The sequence below is a fragment of the Mandrillus leucophaeus genome, unplaced genomic scaffold, assembly GCF_000951045.1.
Source record: "Mandrillus leucophaeus isolate KB7577 unplaced genomic scaffold, Mleu.le_1.0 Scaffold394, whole genome shotgun sequence".
Taxonomy (NCBI): domain Eukaryota; kingdom Metazoa; phylum Chordata; class Mammalia; order Primates; family Cercopithecidae; genus Mandrillus; species Mandrillus leucophaeus.
Window position 1 is genome coordinate 3,067,337 of NW_012104187.1, and position 16,752 is coordinate 3,084,088.

The following is a 16,752-nucleotide window of genomic DNA, read 5'->3' on the forward strand; positions in this document are numbered from 1 at the left end:
CTACCAAACATTTAAAAAATTCCAGTGCTCTCAAAAAAAAAAAAAGGAAGAGGGGTGAATATTTCTCAGCTCATTTTATGATGGCAGTATTGCATTGATGCAAAACCAAAGACATCGCAAGAAAACTACAGACCAATGTTTTTATAAATATGGATGCAAACAAATATTGACAAATACCACCAAACTGAATTCGGCAGCTTATAAAAAGAATTATCACCATGATGCTAGGCATGGTGGTGTGTACCTATACTTGCAGCTCCTCAGGAGGCTAAGCAGGGAGAATCCGTTGAGCCCAGGAATTGGAGGATGCAGTGAGCTTTGATCACACCACTGTACTTCAGGCTGAGTGAAGATTTATGTTAAAAAAAAAAAAAAAAATCACCCTGATCAACCATGGAACGCAAGGTTGGTTAAACATCTCAAGATCAATTAATGTAAATACCTCATGTCAGCAGAATAAAAAGCAGTATCACACGATCATCTCAAGAGAAGTGTTTGAGCCGGACTCGGTGGTTCCCAACACTTTGGGAGGCCAGGGCAGGCTGATCACCTGAGGTCCGCAGTTCAGGATCAGTGTGGCCAACGTGGCGAAACCCCATCTCTACTAAAAATACGAAAAATAGCCAGGTGTGGTGGTGCGTAACTGTAATACCAGCTACTCGGGAGGCTGAGGCAGGAGAATCACTTGAATCCAGAGGCAGAGGTTGCAGTGAGCCAAGATTGTGCCATTGTACTCCAGCCTGGGCAACAGAGCGAGACTGTGTCTCACAAAAAAAAAAAAAAAAAAGTGTTTGGCAAAATCCAACACCCTTGCACTATAAAAACACTCAGCAGACTAGCAATAAAAAAGAAGTACCTCAACCAGATAAAAGAACATCTACTAAAAACCCACAACACCGTGTTTACTGGTGAAAGAATGATTTCCTGCTAAGATCAGGAACCAAATAAGGATGTCTGCTCTTGCTGCTTCTATTCAGCATTGTACTGAAGTCTTAGCCAGGGCAGTTAGGCAAGAAAAAGAAATAAGATGGAAAAAAGGGAAGTAAAATTATCTGTTTGCAGATGGCATGATTTTATATGTAGAAAATCTTGAGAAGTGCACTAAAAAAAAACATTGGAACTAATAAATGAGTTTAGCAAGGTTGCAGGATACATAGCAATATTACAAAAATCAGTTTTTTAATGCATTTACAGTGAACAACCTGAAAATGGAAGTAATAATTACATTCATAATTGCATCAAAAAGAATCAAATACTTAGGAATAAATTAAACAAAAGAAGTGAAAAACTTTAACTTTGAAAACTATATAACATTGTTGAAAGAAATTAAAGTCTAATTTAATTTGGAACTCTTAAGTCTTCCTGGCCTTAGATTTGGCAGGGGATTCTTAGATATGACACCAAAGGCACAAGCAACCAAAAACTTCAAAATTAAAAAAATAGATAAATGGGACCTCAGCAAAATTTAAAACTTTTGTGAGTCAAAGGACACCATCAAGAAAGTGAAAAGGCAACCCAAAGAGTGGGAGAACTTATTTGCACATCTTATGTCTGATAAAAGTACATGTACCCAGAGCACATCAAGAATCTCACAGCTCTGGCCAGGCATGGTGGCTCATGCCTGTAATCCCAGCACTTTGGGAGGCCGAGGCAGGCGGATTACCTCAGGTCAGGAGTTTGAGACCAGCCTAACCAACATGGTGAAACCCCATCTCTACTAAAAATACAAAAAATTAGCCGGGCGTGGTGGCACATGCCTGTAGTCCCAGTTATTTGCGAGGCTGAGTTGGGAGAATCAGTTGCACCTGGGAGGTGGAGGCTGCAGTGAGCTGAGATCGTGCCATTGCACTTCAGCCTGGGCGACAGAGCTAGAATCCATCTCAAAAAAAAAGAAAAAAGAAAAAAATAATCTTACAACTCAATAATAAAAAGTTAAATGACCCACATAAGCAATGGATACAGGATATGAAATAGATATTCCTCCAAGAAAGATATACAGAAGTCCAATAAATGCATTAAAAAATGCTCAGTATCAGTCATTAATTATTAACTATTAATTAAGTTAGGGACCTGTTAGAAGGTGTTATATTAGTTTGGTCAAGTGAGAATGAAGGACTGGTGCAGGTGGTGGAGGTCTGAGAGAGTAGGGAACAAATGGAATTGATACTATGAAGCAACTGGTTGGGGAAGGAGAGAAAAGTCCAAAAATGGACTGTTAGATTTTAAGCCTAAGTGACTTGGGTGATAAAACTATTAAGCAATGGAGGAAAAGCAGAGAAGTTGTTTTATTAGAAAAACTGATGAGTTTAGTTTTTGCATTGTTTAGTTTCAGGAACTAGGAGACCTCTAAGAGATTTAATGGCAGTTAGAAAGTAAAGCCATGTAGTATAGCAGAAAGAGCACTTGGCTTGTTTTTTTTCCTATAAAATGAAAGAGTTCGATTTAAAAGGTGGTTATGTTATAGTGATTGAGAGCAAAAATTTTAGATTCCTACTTGTCTGGTTTTAGCTTCTCAGTAACTGTTTAACTTGGATATATTATTTATTCTCCCTAGGCCTCAGATTCTGTAAAATCAGGATAACAGTTCTATGCCTACCTAATATCGCTACTGTGAGGAATATGTATACACACACAACTTATTTAGAACAGTGCCTATTGCATAGTAAGCTTAATGTTACATAGGTGAAGTCCCTTTCAGATCCGAGGATCCATTGTTGCATGGTCAATTTCTGTGAGACTGGCATTCCAAGGTAGAAGTCAGGGCCAGAGATGTAGGTTAATCATTTCTTTTCTAAAGTATTGTTGAATAGATGGGATGAAATACCAGAGTAGAAAGTGGAAAGAACATGGGCAGAATGTTGAGGAACACTTCTATTAGGGAACAAGAGGCAGGAGTATATAGGAGAGGCCAGTGGAGGAACATTCAGAGAAAGAAGGAAAACTAGGAGATACTCTCATGAATACCAAGTAGAATAGAAAAGATAAAGTCAAGGGAAGATTGTCTTTTAGAATAGACTACTTGAGCTAAGTTTGAAGGTTTATGGGATGTATCTGATGGACAGGGAGAAGTTGAAGATGAAAGCAGATGACTGATGGCACATAGTTCTGTGAGGATTCAAGGGGCAGATTTAGCCTCAAGGGGAAGGAATGCATTTATTTCTTTGAATTAGGATAAAAGAAGGGATGGATATGTGGTGGGGCAAGCAAATTTTTGAGCTGGGAAATTCAGAAGTCAAGGAAGCTCATGTTGGATAAGTTCAGTTTGCTTACATTAAATAGGAAGCAAGGTCATCTGTAGAGAGAGTGGAAGGTAGAGAACAAAATTGAAAGCTTTAAATGTTCTAATTCTGCTCTTTGTATGAATGGAAAACAAATGATCTATTTCAGTTGTAACAGGTAATATTTACTGAGCCTTTAGTGTCTGCCAGGTATCATGCTAAGGGTTTGTTTCAAACTGAAAACATCCGTAAGCGGCAAATGGTATTAGTAGTGGTATCCACACATTACAGAGGGTAATATATGAAACAGAGAAAGGATGGAAAATTGCTGTCTGTTACCCAGCTGAGAGGTGGAACCAAGATTGAAGAGCAGATCTGCCTGACTCTTGGCTCTTAATGATCATGCTTTCTGACGTTTTACTTTCAAATTTCATTAAAGCCATGAAGTGTTGGTTCAAGAATATACATGGATTAATGGGATAGAGAAATATAGAAAAATATAATAGCACATGTATACAGCCGAACATAATTTTAATGAAATTCATATTTTAAATAAATGGAAAGTATGGCTTGTTAGATAAGTGTATTAGGGCAATTAACTATTCATTTGAAAAAAATTAATAACTTTAACCCCATATTTTTAAAAAATATACAATGGAAGTCAGAACAGTGGTTATCTGTGGCAGGATAGAGATTGCATTAAGGGCACAAGGGAACTTTCTGGAGTAACAGGAATGTTCTGTAATTTTTTTTATTTTTATTTATTTATTTATTTATTTAGATGGAGTCTGGCTCTGTCACCCAGGCTGGAGTGCAGTGACGTGTTCTCAGCTCACTGCAACTTCCACCTCCTGGGTTCAAGCAATTCTGCTGCCTCAGCCTCCCAAATAGCTGGGATTACAGGCATGTGCCATCATGCCTGGATAATTTTTGTATTTTTAGTAGAGACAGGGTTTTGCTATATTGACCAGGCTGGTCTCAAACTCCTGACCTCAAGTGATCTACCTGCCTCGGCCTCCCAAAGTGCTGGGATTACAGGCATGAGCCACCATGCCCAGTCAATGTTCTGTAGTTTGATTGTGATGTTGGTTACACAGGCAGAGATTTTTGGTCAAAACTCATCAGATTGCACATTTAAAGTCTGCTCATTATACTCTGTAAATTTTATCTCAATTTAAAAAAAGCCAAGTGCAGTGGCTCATACCTGTAGTCCCAACTACTCAGGAGGCTGAGGTGGGAGGATCATTTGAGCCTAGGAGTTACAGGCCATTCTGGGCCACATAGCAAGACTGCAACATAGAAACATCTCTTTAAAAACAAACAAACAAACAAACAAAATAAGTTGACAGAGAAAGAGAAGATAAAACAAAAATAAAGCAAATCTATATGTAGATCTCAAAGACATTGTTAAATGAAGAAAGATCTAGCTATAGAATGAGACATGAAATACGATGCCATTTATAGAAAGAAAAAAAAAATTACCACTAGACCAAATTCTTTCTGTGGATCCACACTCATATGTGTAAAGGTATGATGGTTCTTGGGTACAGCTGCCCGACTCCACCAACAGATTCTTCCTCCAATGTCAATCTCAGATGATCTTAGGGTTTCCTTCCAGATTGCAGAAAGGAAGGACTTTTATCTTATAACACCATTAGCATAAATGTCATTTTCCCCACTGATTGCAATACTCAGTGGTAGAATATTCTCCAGTGAAGAAAGATATTCAATTTCTGGAAATTCTAGGTTTAAAAAATGACCTGTTTGCATAATGAAAGCAGTATCTTTTTTTTTTTTGAGACAAGGTCTCACTACCCAGGCTGGAGTGCAGTGGTGCGATCTCGGCTCACTGCAACCTCCGCCTCCTGGAGTTCAAGCGATTCTCCTGCCTCAGCCTCCAGAGTAGCTGGGATTACAGGCACCCACCATCTTGCCCAGCTACTTTTTATATTTTAATCGAAATGGGGTTTCACCATATTGGACAGGCTGGTCTTGAACTACTGACCTCAACTGATCCAGCCGCCTTGGCGTCCCAAAGTGCTAGGATAACAGGCATGAGCCACCATGCCTGGCCTTGAAAGTAGTATCTTTTAAGAAGCAGCCTTGTATAACAGAACTGTCATTGAACTAGAAGGAGTCCAGGTATGTGAGTTCTTGTCCTGATTCTGCTGCTGAGTGGATGGGTGTTTTGGAGCAATCCATTTAATCTCTGTGGGCCTCAATTTTCTTGTTAATTACATTAATGGATGGGACAGATGACTGAGGGTCTTTCAGACCTGAGATCCAGTGAACCCTGTTCATTCACATGGAGCTTACATGGAATAGTTTCACTCAGCCTACAGTAGGTACATGGAAAGTAAGATTTTTGCTTTTATGTTTTGAAACAGGTGACAACCAAAGCCAAGCAACTGAAGGATTCAGTGACCTGCTCCCCAGGTGAGTTCATACTTCCTCTATCTCATTAATCTAAAGTGATTTCTTCTAAATTAATCCCTTTTTATAATAACTTCTTTAAATACAAGGGTCTAGAAGTTTTGCCTAATAAACTCTAAATCTGGTCGCATCTCCAAAAGGGGTTGAAATACGGGCACCAGCAAGCCAGTCCATCCCTGCATATTCTGGTGCCGAGAAGATGTATTTAATTAATAAGGTTAAAGAAATATACAGATCGTCTTCTCTAGTTCAATTTGTGGGGACAGGGAACGCAGGAGAAAGCCCATCTCTGCACACCACGCAAATGCTGTGTGCACACTGTTTCCCCGCACTGTCCACCCCTGTCACTGCCGCACTTGCAGAGCTACCCTTTGGGATAGATGACAAACAGCTTTCCCAAGCATTTATGTTTTTTGGTTTTTGTTTTTGTTTTTTTTGAAACGGAGTCTTGCTCTGTTGCCCAGGCTAGAGTGCAGTGGCACAATCTCGACTCACTGCAACCTCTGCCTCCCCTGGATTCAAGCAATTCTCCTGCCTCAGCCTCTGGAGTAGCTGGGATTACAGGTGCCCGCCACCGCACCTGACAGATTTTTGTATTTTTAGTAGAGACGGGGTTTCACCATGTTGGCCAGGCTGGTCTTGAACTCCTGACCTCTTGATCCTCCCACCTCGGCCTCCCAAATTGCTGGGATTACAGGTGCAAGCCACCATGCTCGGCCGCATTTATGTTTCTTAAAATCAATTTCCTCCAAGATTAACTGGAATTTTGTTAGAGTCTCCATATTCTTTGCTTAGAACCAGGAAGTAAGAACATGCCTCAGAAACTTTCCAACCTAACTCGAATACAGGTGCCAGGGAGAGTAATGCAGATGAACAAGCCAACGATTAGCAAACCCAGAGATCTCAAAAAGCCATCCCAGCCAGGCATGGTGGCCCAGCTCTCGTTTCAACTACTCTAGAGGCCAGGGCGGGAGGATCACTTGAGCCCAGGAGTTCAAAACCAGCCTGGGCAACATAGTGAGACCCCCATTTCTGAAAAATAAACATAAAAATAAAATAATTTTTAAAAAAGAATTCAACTTGGAGTTCTCCAGGCTTTAGCAAAGAGGACATTTCTGGATTTCTTTTTCTGCCAATGAAGTAATTTCTGTGGGCATGGAGGCAGAGATGGGGCAATGGAATGTTACATAACAGAAGTCTACTTCAAGACATTCTCCAAAATCATACCATTGAAAAGGCAGCGCATCTCAGAGTAAGGAACTGACATAGATCTTCCTGGAGCTTTGGTGGAGGGGGTCAGAAGTATGAAGAAAACAGGAAATGTGGAGTTGAATATTTAAGTGCGTCTCTGAGGCAACCAACACTTGTGGCTGAGAGAAGGCACCAGAAGCAGCTTTGAGCAGAGAGCAGATCCAGCATTAGGACAGAGAGGAAAAGAAGCAAATCCGATGTGATATTTGGCCACATCCAAGCATCCTGTGACTCTCTAAAAGCCTCATAAGGTCTTTGTCACAAATATATTCATTAAATTCTGTATTTTGTTTTTTAATAGCCTTTAAGAAGCCAAAGGATTTTGAAATAAAAGTATTTCTTCTGATTATGTTCACAAATTAACAAAGAATCCGTAAGCAGTGTGATCCATTTAAGTCACAAAGCTGTGCTTCTGAAGTATTATTAGATATTCTAAAATTGTTTCCTAAGATTTGGGTTACCTTTCAAAGGGTTTGAAATGGATGGTTTAGAAAACACAGCTGGCTTAATAGGCTAGCACAGGGGAAAATGACCTTCTGCAGATAAGAACACACCCAGATGGAGGTATTCAGCTATTTCTTAAGAGAGTTGCTTTAGTGAGTATGGAAAGAAATATTTGCTAATAGAAACTCAAAAAAATACCGATAAACAAAAGGAAGAAAATAATCACATGTAACCTACCAATTGTTATTTTGAGAGAGATATTTCTTCAGACTTTTCTTTTTTTTTTTTTTTTTTTTTTTTTGTTTTGAGAGGGAGTCTCACTCTGTCACCCAGGCTGGAGTGCAATGGTGCAATCTCGGCTAACTGCAACCTCCGCCTCCTAGGTTCAAGCAATTCTCCTGCCTCAGCCTCCTGAGTAGCTGGGATTATAGGCATGCACCACCACGACTGGCTAATATTTTGTATTTTTAGTAGAGATGGGGTTTCTCCATGTTGGTCAGGCTGATCTCAAACTCCCAACCTTAGGTGATCCTCCCACCTCAGCCTCCCAAAGTGCTGGGATTACAGGCATGAGCCACTGCGCCCAGCCTATTTCTTGAGACTTTTCTGATGCACGTATGTGCATATAATATTTTTACAAGAATGGGACTATACTACAATACTGTTTTGTATTTTTTCACTCCATATACTCATGTCTGTATCATCACCTTAATGGCTCCATAGTAGTCCATAATATAGATATCTGCCCCATGGTTTATTTAACAGGTTTCTATTGTTGGACATTTTGATTGTTTCCATTTTTTTTTATTGTTATGAAGTTGTGGTCTCCAAAGTAAGGTAGACAAGATGATTCTTTGGAATTTAAGAAGACTGTATTTGAATTTCTATTGATCTTTATTTTTATCTTAAAGCAGTGAGAGAGTAATTAAGCTTTCTCATCTTTGATATTCAGACTTATGCCAGCACCCTCACTGTGCCCATTAGCAGAGCTTATGTGTTACATAGGGCACCGGCGTTTCCCAAGGGAAAAATGGGATTTCCACAGCGCTCACAGGTTGATGATGGCCTCATCACTCGGCATCATCCCACATTCTTTCGCTCTCAAGATATTGCAACAAGATACCCAGTTGAGTGGATGTATAGATAACCCCAGAGTTGCAGTGACATCTTTTTATAAGGTGGAGGGCAACCACGGGAATATTTCCTATCATATGGAGGCTTCCTAGTATTTTGACAAAGTACTTTTAAAAGTTTTTGAATTTAAAGATCTTCAATTTTATACTTTTCTTTTACCAAATAAATAAATAAATAAATAAATTATTGGTGTAGGGTCTAAAAAAAAAACCTGCACACGCTTAAAACATTAAAACAGTACAAAAGGGGATACAATGAAAAGTGTCTGAGTCTGCATTCCTGGCCCTCCACAGAAGGAATAATGAATCGGAGTGGGGGGTGCACACGTCTAGAAGTGTAACTAGTTGCGCACACCCTGTCTGTATTTGCCTCCCTCTTTCTATGTTAATGGCAGCATACTCACTGAAGACTAATATATTTAATCCTTTTATTATATTAAAATATTTTTACAAAATAAAGATGGGTTTTTAACAATGAATATGAAAGTGTTTTGAAAACTATTTATGCTGTAGAAAGGATGTTTGAAAGTAGATCCTTGGCTGGGTGTGGTGGCTCACGCCTGTAATCCTGACACTTTGGGAGGCCAAGACGGGCAGATCACCTGAGGTCAGGAGTTCGAGACCAGCCTGGCCAACATAGTGAAACCCGGTCTCTACTAAAAATACAAAAATTAGCTGGGTGTTGTGGTGCATGCCTGTAGTCCCAGCTACTCTGGAAGCTGAGGCAGGAGAATCACTTGAACCCGGGAGGCAGAGGTTGCAGTGAGCCGAGATCATGCCACTGAACTCCAGCCTGGGCAACAGAGCAAGACTGGCTCAAAAAAAAAAAACAAAGTCGATGCTTGATAGTATTTTCTTTGTTATGTGTTATTCTATGACCAAAACAATGTGACCTATAAAAACTTATTTTTACGGATTTAAAAATGTTGAAAATAGAATTTTAACCTGTAAATCTTTCAAACAAAGTGAACTCATTTGTTAAAAATACAGCCAGGCGTGATGGTGTAGGCCTGTAGTCCCAGCTGCTCAGGAGGCTGAGGTGGGAGGATCACTTGAGCCCAGAAGTTGGAGGCTGCAGTGAGCTACGATCACACCACTGCACTCCAGCCTGGGTGACGAGACCCCCATCTCAGATAAATAACACTTTCTGTTTAGTTTGCAAGACCAAATGATTGACTTGGGGAAGATTTTTATGAAAATGTTTTCATAATTTGTATTGTACAGTGAATACCAGAGCATAGTAAACATGGCCAACAGGACGCTCCATGTGGATAGATGTATCCTTTTGGGTCATCTTTTCCAACTGGGATGGCCATTCAAAGTTAGGTGCCAAAATAAAGTGAATTTGGAGCCAGGCCTTTAATTGAGTATTTTACCCAGTATTAAGCAATTTTTCAGTCTCATTGTTTTTAATATTAATATTTTCATGAGAATGTTTCACTTAATGATGTTTTTAGATTGTTTTTTATCTTTGATTTTCTTATTCATATGTGTTTTATAATATATTAGTAGAGTGGTGGATATAAAAGAATAAGTAAATATAAGTAAATATGCATATATTAGAATTGCATTTTCGGCTGGGCGCGGTGGCTCATGCCTGTAATCCCAGCACTTTGGGAGGCCAAGGCGGGCAGATCCCGAGGTCAAGAGGTTGAGACTATCCTGGCCAACATGGTGAAACCCCGTCTGTACTATAAATACAAAAATTAGCTGGGCATGGTGGCGCGTGCTCGTAGTCCCAGCTACTTGAGAGGCTGACACCCATAGTCCCAGCTACTCTAGAGGATGAGGCAGGAGAATCACTTGAACCCAGGAGGCAGAGGTTGCAGGGAACCAAAATTACACCACTTCACTCCAGCCTGGTGAAAGAGCGAGACTCCATCTCAAAAAATAAAAATTAAAAAAATAATAATTGCATTTTCAAAGAGGTTTTATTGATGGAGTACATAATAAAAAATATAGAGGAGATAATGATTATGAAATGCAACTCATTTGTAGTAACAAAAGACTAGGACCTGGAACTTTAGTGAGCTAATACAGAATAACCTCCAGGGAGTTTGTTGCCATTAACATAAGAAAGGAGAAGGCAAATGCAGCTACACAGGGTGTGCAAGACTCATTCTATATCTAGACGTTCACACACTCACACCCCAACTCATTTTTGCCTCTTAGAAAGCAGACCAGGAAGCCACTTTTCATTGTATTCCTTTTTGTAGTTTTTACTTTTTTTTTTTTTTAATTATATGCAGGTTTTTGTTTTTGTTTTTGTTTTTGTTTTAAGATGGAGTCTCACTCTGTCACTCAGGCTGGAGTGCAATAGTACCATCTCGGCTCCCTGTAACCTCGCCTCCCTGGTTCAAGCGATTCTCCTGCCTCAGCCTCCTGAGTAGCTGGGATTACAGGCACCCACCATCATGCCTGGCTAATTTTTGTATTTTGTAGAGACAGGGTTTCACCATGTTGGCCAGGCTGGTCTCGAACTCCTGACCTCAGGTGATTCCCCCGCCTTGGACTCCCAAAGTGTTGGGATTACAGGCGTGAGCCACCGTGTACGGCCGGGATTTTGTTTTTTATTAAATAAAAGCTAGTATAAAAAAGAGGAAACATTACCGTAAAAAAGGAAATAAAATATTGCCTCCTTTTTTGTTGTTGTTTTGAGACAGAGTGAGACTCTGTTGCCCAGACTGGAATGCAGTGGCACAGTCTCGGCTCACTGCAGCCTCTGCCTGCTGGGTTCAAGCGATTTTCATGCCTCAGCCACCAAGTAGTTGGGATGACAGCCATGCATCACCACGCCCAGCTAATTTTTTGTATTTTTAGTAGAGACAGGGTTTTGCCATGTTTGCCCTAGCTGGTCTGGAACTCCTGGCTTCAAGTGATGCACCTCACCTTGGCCTCCTAAAGTCCTGGAATTACAGGCGCAAGCCACATTGCACTGGGCCTAAAATATTGCCTCTTTGTAGCCAAATTTGTATATACATCTGTAATTATTTCCATAGGAGAACCTCCTCTAAGTAAAATTATAGAGTCACAAGTAAATACAATTTTAAGGTTCACCTCCATTTGACAAATTGTTCTTTAAAAAGGCTAGACCTGTGCTGTCTAATATGGTAGCCACTTGCCACTTGTAGCTGTTTATATTAAATTTTAAATTAATTAAAATTAAATAAAGTTAAAAACTTAATTCCTCAGTGCTACACCAAGTGGTTTGTATAATCGTATCACAGCATGTTTCATTGGACAGCTCTGAGCTGGGCCAGTTTCTGCTCCCACTCCCGGTGTCCGAATGTACCTATTTCCCTGCATTTTGCCAGCACTAGGTATTGTCATACTTTCTAATCTTTGCCAATTTAATAATTAAAAAGTGGTGATTCACTGTTTCAGTTCTCTAATACTCGTCAGCTACTGTAGTTCTTCCTTTGTGAGCTGTGTTCTTTGTCCTTTTATCTTACTGAGTTGTAACTCCTACTGTATTGAGGATATCAGTGCTCTGTATTCTATTCTGTCCTATTAAAAGGTTTAAAACTTTTGTTATTAATTATTACTACTTTTAGAGACAAGATCTCACTCTGTTGCCCAGACTGAAGCACAGTGGTGTGATCATAGCTGACTGCAGCCTCAAACTCCTGGGCTCAAGCAGTCCTCTCTCCTTAGCCTGCCAAGTAGCTAGGAATACAGGTGTATACCACCACACCCAGCTAATAAATGTTTTGATAAAATGTTTCTTTTCCATGTTTAAAAATTATTGTTATAGCTACTATTTATAAGTGTATAATTTACTCATACACTTGACTTCCAGAGGCAGCACAGTTTAAGGTTTGACCAGTTGATTTTTGTCTTTCCAGTGGAGCCAGTGAATCCTTTCTTATACTGAGTAGCAGGTTATTCCTTCTCAAAGACATGTTTGTATTCTTGTTCACAATCTGATTCTTTATATGCCCATTATTCCTCAGAGTAGAGAAAGGGACAAAGGCTTGGAATCAGACAGAAGTGGGTTCAGATCCCACTCTAGTGCTTTCTGAGTCGTCTTTTTCTCATCTGTAACATTAGGGTAATGATCCCTATCTTTCCAGAATAGTGTGGAAATGAAATTAGACCATGCATGCAAAATGCCTAGTGCGCTGCCTGCTGTGTGCCCAGCAGCTGCTGTTCTCACCATCTCCTTGATTCACCTTGCCCTTCACCTCTGTGTGGCGCACCCCTCTTTCCTAGGAATGGTTAGACTCTTCGAACTCAAATCAACAGTTCAGAATTCCAGGCCCATCAAAAGTGCCACCACCTTGCCTGATGACATGATCACCCAGCGAGAGGACGCAGAGGGGGCGGTGGTGGAGGAGGAGCAGGGGGGAGACTCTGGTGAGCAGGAGACGGGGGGCACCGAGGCCCGACCTCGGAGGCGGAAGCCAGCCAGGCTGCTGGAGACTACTGCGAAGCTGGAGCCAGAGGAGAAGTCCAGAGCCAGGCGGCAGAAGGACTTTGACGTAGCAGAACCAAATGAGTCCAGCGATGAGGAGAGCCAGAAAAAAGAGAGAGCTCGGGCTGCAGAGGAGCCGTGGACTCAGAATCAACAGAAACTTCTGGAACTGGCGTTGCAGCAGTACCCAAAGGGATCCTCTGACCGCTGGGACAAAATAGCCAGATGTGTCCCGTCCAAGAGCAAGGTGAGTTACAGGGAAAGAGGCCTCTGCACAGGTGTTAGAATCCCACCAGAGGAGCCGCAGCTTGTCTGCCTGCGGCTTCTTCCCTCATTCCTATCTACTGACACCTGCCCCGTGATCTCTTCTTTCCCAGCTATCTTCCAGTATATTTCTCCCTAGAGCATATGAATCTGTGCACTGAGGTGGTTCATGTGTGTAGATGAGCTCAAGATTCTAAGTTTCATCATCACACAGGGTAGCTGGTTATAGAAACTTCACCCACAGCACCTGCCTGCCCTTTGGAGAACTCACCCACTCAGGCCTAGGGTTTAAGGGCACATGGGAGGCTCAGTCGGTGCCGTCTCACCGTGAAATGCGGCAGCTGGGGAGGGTCAGGATGGGAAGCTCCTCTGAACCCGGCTGAGGGTTCATAAATCACAAGGCCCATTGGCTATGTAGCAAATCTTTGACCAAAGGGATAGCTGGTATAGACAGTATTACCATAATCATCTTTGGTTCTGCCATGTGAATAACTTTGGACTCAGCGGGTGCACCTCGTGGCTGTCCAGAGGCCCTGAGGCCATCTCCACGTGTGGTCAGTGCCAGGCGACAGCTAGGGTTCGGCTTACCTTCCACGGCCGTGGCCGTTTGTAGTTGGCCTTTCTCCCTGCTTGTAGCTCTTAGTGCCTGCTCACATACATCTGAGATAGTTCTCAGATGAAAACTCAGATGGGAGGAGAGGGCGGGAGTGCCCTGTGGAGAGCCCACCCACCCAGCTTGGGCGGCCTCTTTCCTGTGATCTGGCCGTGAGGCGCTGCAGAGAGTTCCAGGGTGTGATCCTACCACAGTGTCTCTTGAGGCTTCTTTCCAGGGAGCTAGATTGTTAGTTGAGGAATCAGGAACAGTCAGAATCAAAAGCCACGATCTATTCTGCCGTCTGTGCCTCCCTCAGTCGCCTCTGGGCACACTGATGCTCATTTACATTCTTATTTTTGTAATTGAAATTCTGTGTTGGAAAATCTAGCTCATGGCCATGCATGTCCCTGAGTGTACAGGTCTAGTTTTCTCCACCTACTTTAAAAGGATGAAAGTTGAGAGTTCCTGGGGAGAAAAATAAACCCTTAGCAGTTGATCTATTTGGGAAGCGCAGCTTCTCCCAGCCTCTCCAACTGGTTTGCCAGAAGTAACTATTCTCCCCGAATTTCTCTAGCATCTGTCAGGACACAGGTGTCTCCATGTGTGATGAGTCCACACTGGCTTATAAACGAAGGGGCTGGAGCTTGGATTCCTAAGGATAGAACACCCAGAAACTCATACCTGGGGGGTCTGGAAACCTTCCAGTTTTCAACCAGCAATGAGCAGGGCTTCGTCAGCCTGCAGGTGTTCCCCTCAAGCCTTGACTTGAGAGCCAGCCAGGGCTGAGCTGCCTGCTGTCCTGGAGCCTGGGCCTGGCTGCCACAGCTCAGCTCAGAGCTCTGAGCACACTGTCCTTCCGGGGTTACATGCTGGGTCTGGCCACATCTGGTTTCGGCACTATGTGGTTTGGGACAGCATAGATACTAAGGAAAGACTGATATCTTTAAAGACCTTAGGCAGGTAATCTTTGGGGATGCAGAAAAAACCCTGAGAAGAGACTCTCATGACACCACTAAGCTAAAATCCTGGGAGAATAAACATCCTTTCCCTGTCCCAGGCAGCTGATAAAGTCACTTTGCACTGAACCCTAAGTCAGCAGAAGCTACAGAACCTCAGGGGTCAGTATTTTTGGAACAGAAACAGAATAGATTCTAGAAAGTTCCTGTAATCAACGTGAAAATAATGAGGCCTCTCCCCACCATCAATCCACCTCTGCTTTGGTCCTGAGTCCCAGCCCAGGGCGTGACAGCTGTGGCCAGCTGAGGTCTGAAGTGGGTGGCCCTGCAGCCTGTAGGGTGGGATGGAGGTGGGGCCGGGAGGAGCAGGAGTGTGTATTTCAGCACAAGTTTTTCCAGTGTCCCGGGGTCTGGCGCCCCACAGGAAAGGTCTCAGCAGCACCTAAGGAAAGCCAGACCCACGGAAGAAGACTATTGTGGCTACCTGGCCCCAGGGTTTTTGATTTCTTTAAAGTAGCGTGTTGTGATGAAAGAGTGAAATGTTAACATGAAAATGAGAGTCAGCAGGCTGAAGGTACCAGTGATGATGCTAGTGCACCTCACAAACGGCTGCCCCAGCCCCTCACTCCGCACCAAGCACCTTCCCTTCGGGCTGGGCTTGCAGGAGCCCTTCTTGCACTGCCTGGACAGGTCTGCCTTGTGAGCGGCTGGACTCCAGGACATCCTGGGAACTCTGGGCAGAGGGACTGGACGTGAGGCTCTTCATGAGCAGAAGGCAGCAGACCGGCCCCACGGGGACCACACTGACTTGTGCAAGTGACTGTTTTCACCTCTCTTTTTTTCTTCCTACAGGAAGACTGTATCGCTAGGTACAAGTTGCTGGTTGAACTGGTCCAAAAGAAAAAACAAGCTAAAAGCTGAATATTCTGGGAGATGATGTTCACCTTCATTTTCCAAAATGAATATCTTAAAAATCTTTTGCAGAAATTTGCATTTTTGTACCTCAATATTTCTACGTCATGTGCCTTAGTAAAAAAAAAAAACAATAAATAAATAAAAGATGAGTGTTGTGCTATACTGTTTAAACAAATACTGTGCTGGGGAAAAAGGATGTGGGTATTTTGCAGATTATTTTATTTCTCATCACTTCAAAGTTTACTTTCTTAGGGAATAAACAGTGCTTTCTAATGATCAGGCAAAAATATATGGTTTTGAAGGAACATGTGAACAAACTAATGTGTAAGAATTCAAACAATGTTTCTCTAAAACACGACCAAAGAACACAGCAGTTCATGTCTCTACTGGGGGTTGAGTAGCAAAGATCAGTTCTTGGGGAGAAAGAAAACCAGGTTGGTATCCAGCTGGTTGGCTAAGAACAATGTGAGGTTCTCTTAATTAATTAAATATATCGAGGGAAAAAACTGTCCAGGTGAAGAAAGACATAAGGTAACACTTTCGAAGTTTGAGCTGCTTGACAGAAATGTGTGCCCACCTGATAGAATTTCCAGACAACAGGCAGGACCATTTTCAGGAAATGATGAAATTGGGACCATTTTTTCGTACCTAAGTTAAAAATCACTATTTTGACTATTTTATACTATTACTTTCTGTCGAAGTCTTTTTTGCTGTATTTGAACTGTCACTGTCAGCTGAGCACTCCTTTTAAATCTTCTGTCATTTGCTCAGGGCGTGGAAATAGTGTGATGAATGCAGCTTGCCTGAACGTGAAAATCATGAAGATAACCAGAACACAGTTAAGGGACGTGATTTGATAAAATATCTTAGAGATGTTTTCTCTAAGGAGTAAAGTGAGGGTACAGTTTCCTGGAGGATAGTTTGGGTGACAGAGGTTCCCACTCTGCAGTGCAAGCTTCTTTCCATACAGAGGACATGGAACCAGGTAAGTCCCCAGCCCTTTCCATGACACGAGGTGACAGAGGCTGCCTTAGGTCTCAGGCCTACACCTGGCTCCAAGCAGATGTTTTAGGGAACTTACACTTCAGACCCAACTCCCTCATCCCAAAAAGAGCAGCGGAAAAGTGAA

At 42.1% G+C, this 16,752-nt stretch overlaps 1 protein-coding gene across 1 annotated transcript in view; it reads left to right on the forward strand.

Moving 5' to 3' along the window:
- DNAJC1 (DnaJ (Hsp40) homolog, subfamily C, member 1) overlaps window positions 1–15,772 on the forward strand; it is a 233,883-nt gene extending 218,111 nt beyond the window's left edge. Inside the window, exons 10-12 of the mRNA XM_011991332.1 lie at window positions 5,606–5,654; window positions 12,692–13,140; window positions 15,561–15,772. Coding sequence (XP_011846722.1) covers window positions 5,606–5,654; window positions 12,692–13,140; window positions 15,561–15,629 — 567 coding nt within the window. The 3' untranslated portion in view covers window positions 15,630–15,772. The remainder of the gene's footprint in view (window positions 1–5,605; window positions 5,655–12,691; window positions 13,141–15,560) is intronic.
- The last annotated feature ends 980 nt before the right edge of the window (window positions 15,773–16,752 follow it).